General features: G+C 49.9%; 1 protein-coding gene across 1 annotated transcript in view; it reads right to left on the reverse strand.

Moving 5' to 3' along the window:
• Positions 1-300: 300 nt before the first annotated feature.
• Positions 301-3570, reverse strand: part of TAF7L (TATA-box binding protein associated factor 7 like) — a 5308-nt gene continuing 2038 nt past the window's right edge. The window contains exons 6-11 of the mRNA XM_035888795.1: positions 2818-2890; positions 2310-2426; positions 1937-2125; positions 1713-1825; positions 1352-1411; positions 301-760 (exon numbers count right to left, since the gene is read on the reverse strand). Of these exons, the coding sequence (XP_035744688.1) occupies positions 716-760; positions 1352-1411; positions 1713-1825; positions 1937-2125; positions 2310-2426; positions 2818-2890 (597 nt within the window). The 3' untranslated portion in view covers positions 301-715. The remainder of the gene's footprint in view (positions 761-1351; positions 1412-1712; positions 1826-1936; positions 2126-2309; positions 2427-2817; positions 2891-3570) is intronic.

Here is a 3570-nt window from a genome sequence, read left to right on the forward strand (position 1 = left end):
CCCTCCGTTGCGTTCTGGAACTGCCTCTCTAATCCTCTTCCCACCCTGGCAGGTTAATCTGGGATTTGCCTGCCTAGTCTGTGAGGAATTAAAGAAACTCCCTGATCAGGAGGACCTTGTTCCTCCCACAGAGTGACAGCTTGCAGGGCCCCCTTCGCACGCAGTCTCCCTTTGACCCAGACACGAAGGAGCGTTCCAGTGAAGGAGGCCAGAAAGAATGGCGTGAGCACCAGCCAGGGGCTATGTGTGGTCAGGCACAAGCTGACAAGCGGCAGCACTAGTCTGTGCTCCGGACACCATGGAGTAACAGACCAGGGTTGGAAACGGTAGTTTATTGAGATTGGTTTGCAGACACAGGCATTTCCCAAACACAAGAACAAGCTCATACCAGGCCACAGCCCAAGTCCAAGACTCTGTAAGATGCAGAAAGCTGCACCACACTGTCTCAGGGAGAACTAAACCCCTCTGGAGAATGGCGCCGAGTATTTACAGTAAATCCAGTGTTTTGGCTGCTCTCACAGACACAGTCCAATGCTTTAGCTCCACTCAGCCAAGCTCAGCACAATGTATACAAGAGCAGCTCTGGACACAGAGCCTCTAGGACTGCCTAGCAGCACATCTGGCAGCAGAAGTGTGCGACTAGAGCAGACTTCAGCATGGCAGACGAACAACACTTCCAGCTCTGCTCATAGGTACGAAGACCCAGGCCCGCTCCTCACTTCTCCATGAGGGACTCAAGCTGTTCCTGCAGGGACGTCATCTAGGAAGAGGGAGTGAGGCATTACAGTAAAGCATGGCTGGGACTCCTGCAGCTCCAGCCCAAGCACTTGTGTGTTTCTGCGGATCTCCCACCTATGCCAGGGGCTGTTTCGCCTGCACACTGCAGGAAGCCATGCCTGGGCACCTCTGGGGCAGAACTCAGCACTGCCCACAAGTTGAAGTCACACAACTGGAACCTGGGAGTGGGAACCTCCTGCCTTGGTACCTGGTTGAAACTCAGCAGAGCTGCGCAGACCCTACAGCTACTGCCTTTCTTGTACATGGGTGCTAGTGGGTTTGTGTGTCATGTTTTACCCCAAGCAGCAATCCTAGCAGCCTTGGACTGCTGACTAGACATGTTTTGTCTCCCTGTTCCTCCAGAAGGAAGGCTGCAATCAACCCCATTTCCTATACATCTTTGTGCCTTAGGAAGCTCCATGCAAGTACAGATGAGGTACAACCACACCTGACCTGTAACACTGGAGTTCAAAGCAGCTGTTGTGGTACAAGATTCAGGAAATTTTGCTAGAGGCCAAGCGTAGAACCCTGTCATACCCCAATCCTTCTCACTCCACTGTGGGAGTTTCCTCACCTGCTGCTTCTCTCGTTCTTCCTGCTGCTTGAACTCATCCAGCACGGCCTGGAGACGGGTCTGCAGAGACAAATATGTGAGAACATGGTTACCAATGTGTTCTCAACTGAATGGATGCTGGCACAACACGTAAAATGGTGCAGCAAGTTCCAAGCTGCGTTGACAACCAGCTCCCTCATCTCCTGAAATTTCATGGATTGCTTTGCCTCCATGGTGAAATGTTGGAGTGTATATGGTCACACCACAATCATTTTTTACCCAGCAGGCAAAGGCCCCTGGCTTTTTCAGGACAGCAGCAAAATACCTACCGGCAAGCCAGTGCTAAGCAGAAGACTTGAAGAAACCCCAGGAGAGCTCTAACCTTGAGGGCTAGGTTCTCCACTTTCATGATGAGATCTTCCTGGCGCTTCCTCCTGTCCTGCGTCTCCTGGAGTTTACTTTTCAGGTTGTCAATCTGTTTCTGAATCCCCATGACTGGAAGAGAGAATGAGCTCAGACCCAGCACAGCAGCAGAGCTGCGCACCGCAGCCTGTCTGTGGCAGGCAGGCACCTCAGTGATTCCGTTGCACTCTGCCACCAACTCACCTATCTGGTTGGACCCCTCATTCTCCTGTTGCTGCCCATCAGACTCATTCAGCTTGTCCTGCAGCTGCCTCTCCAAGTCCTCCTCAGTGTCCATGATGTTCAGGTCTTCATCATCATGATGATCCCTCTCATCTTCATCTTCGCTGCTGCTGCTGATATCATTAAATATCTCCCGCAGTTCATCATGTTCTAGAGGGGTGCAAAAGGGAAGAGGAAAAACACAGCACGTTTTGCCTGCCAGGGACCATGTCAGTACAGGGTGCTTGTCTCAATGCCCTCTCTCCTTCGCTCTGGCTAGGGCCTACCCCAGAGGGAATGGGCCCAACTGATTACTTAGTGGCTAGAAAGAAAACAGCAGCCTTCCCCACTGTACCTGAGGAGCCATGGCCTTGCTTGTGTCCTGACATCCCTGGGGAGGAGATGTCCAGGCTGGTGAGTGAACCATGGTTGTCTACTTCTTTTGTTTCATCTTCAGCAATGACTTCCCAGCCTGACAGCAGGAACAGATAAGTCAAGGGAAAAAGATCCAGTATGATGGAAGAATGCTAAAAACTGCAGGAGATCACTGCCTCTCCAACAAGCCTAGCCTTGCAGCTATGGATATCCAGGATGAACCACCCCAGCATGCTTTTTTTGATGACTTCTCCTCTGCTGTTACTTAAGTTCCTGCTCAGTACAGTCCACAAGGAAGGTCACCATGAAGAAACAATAAGCTCTGAACGAGGCAAAGATGAAGTTTCAAAACTTCAGCACCTCTTGTGTGCTTATCTCCCAGTCTCTCTCAACCACACAAAGCTGAATTTGTCCCTCCTTTCCACAACCCCCAGGCCACATGCAGTGTCCTGTCCCCCAGTTGAGCTTTTTTTCTCCTAAAAGGATATGAACACTGACAGCTTCAGCATCTGTGCTCAGGAGACGCTTCACCTCTTTTTCCACATCAGGAGACTCAATATACTGGGCCAGAGAGGGGAAGGAGAACAGAGACACTGTTAAATGCTTCTTGCAAGCTGCTGGTGCTGGTCAGCCCCTCCACCTCTGAACGGCACACTATTTCAAGCCTTTCTTCTCTTAAGCATTCTGCTCAGCCTCTGCTCGTGCTCACCCTAAAAGTAATTTATGCACCTCCAGAAAGCAATCCGTCTTTTTTGTACAGAGCTCCTTGGTGGGTTATACACTCTCACTTTTCTACTTATACTGCTTATGAAATAAGACTTTCCGTGTGTATGCAGAAAGTCCTTGAGGTGCTGTTTCCTGATGGATGGTCAACTCAACTCCTTTTGAGCTCATTCAAGAGGTGGTTTCATTTTTCACTTTTAAATTAGCCAGGAATCTTAATGAAGTGACATCAAATCTCTCCTGTGGGCTATAAGAATGTCTCAAGTAATTTGTTTCCCAAATGTCATGCAAAATAGCACTCCATCCTGTTCTCAGAAACTGCAAAGCAGAGCAGAACAAGTCTTCCCAGCCTCACGGTGCTGCATCTCCCCAACACCTTGCCTGGCTTATGCATATGCACAGAGACAGTCTCTGAGCTCCATCTGTTGTCACTCCCCCAACTGACATGACAGTTATTCTATTTGTAGTATTGCTTGTTGGGGAAGTGAACGGGCCATGCATAGAGAGAAGATTTCAGC

Source organism: Egretta garzetta, unplaced genomic scaffold (assembly GCF_000687185.1).
Source record: "Egretta garzetta isolate BGI_Z169 unplaced genomic scaffold, ASM68718v1 scaffold1021, whole genome shotgun sequence".
Classification (NCBI taxonomy): domain Eukaryota; kingdom Metazoa; phylum Chordata; class Aves; order Pelecaniformes; family Ardeidae; genus Egretta; species Egretta garzetta.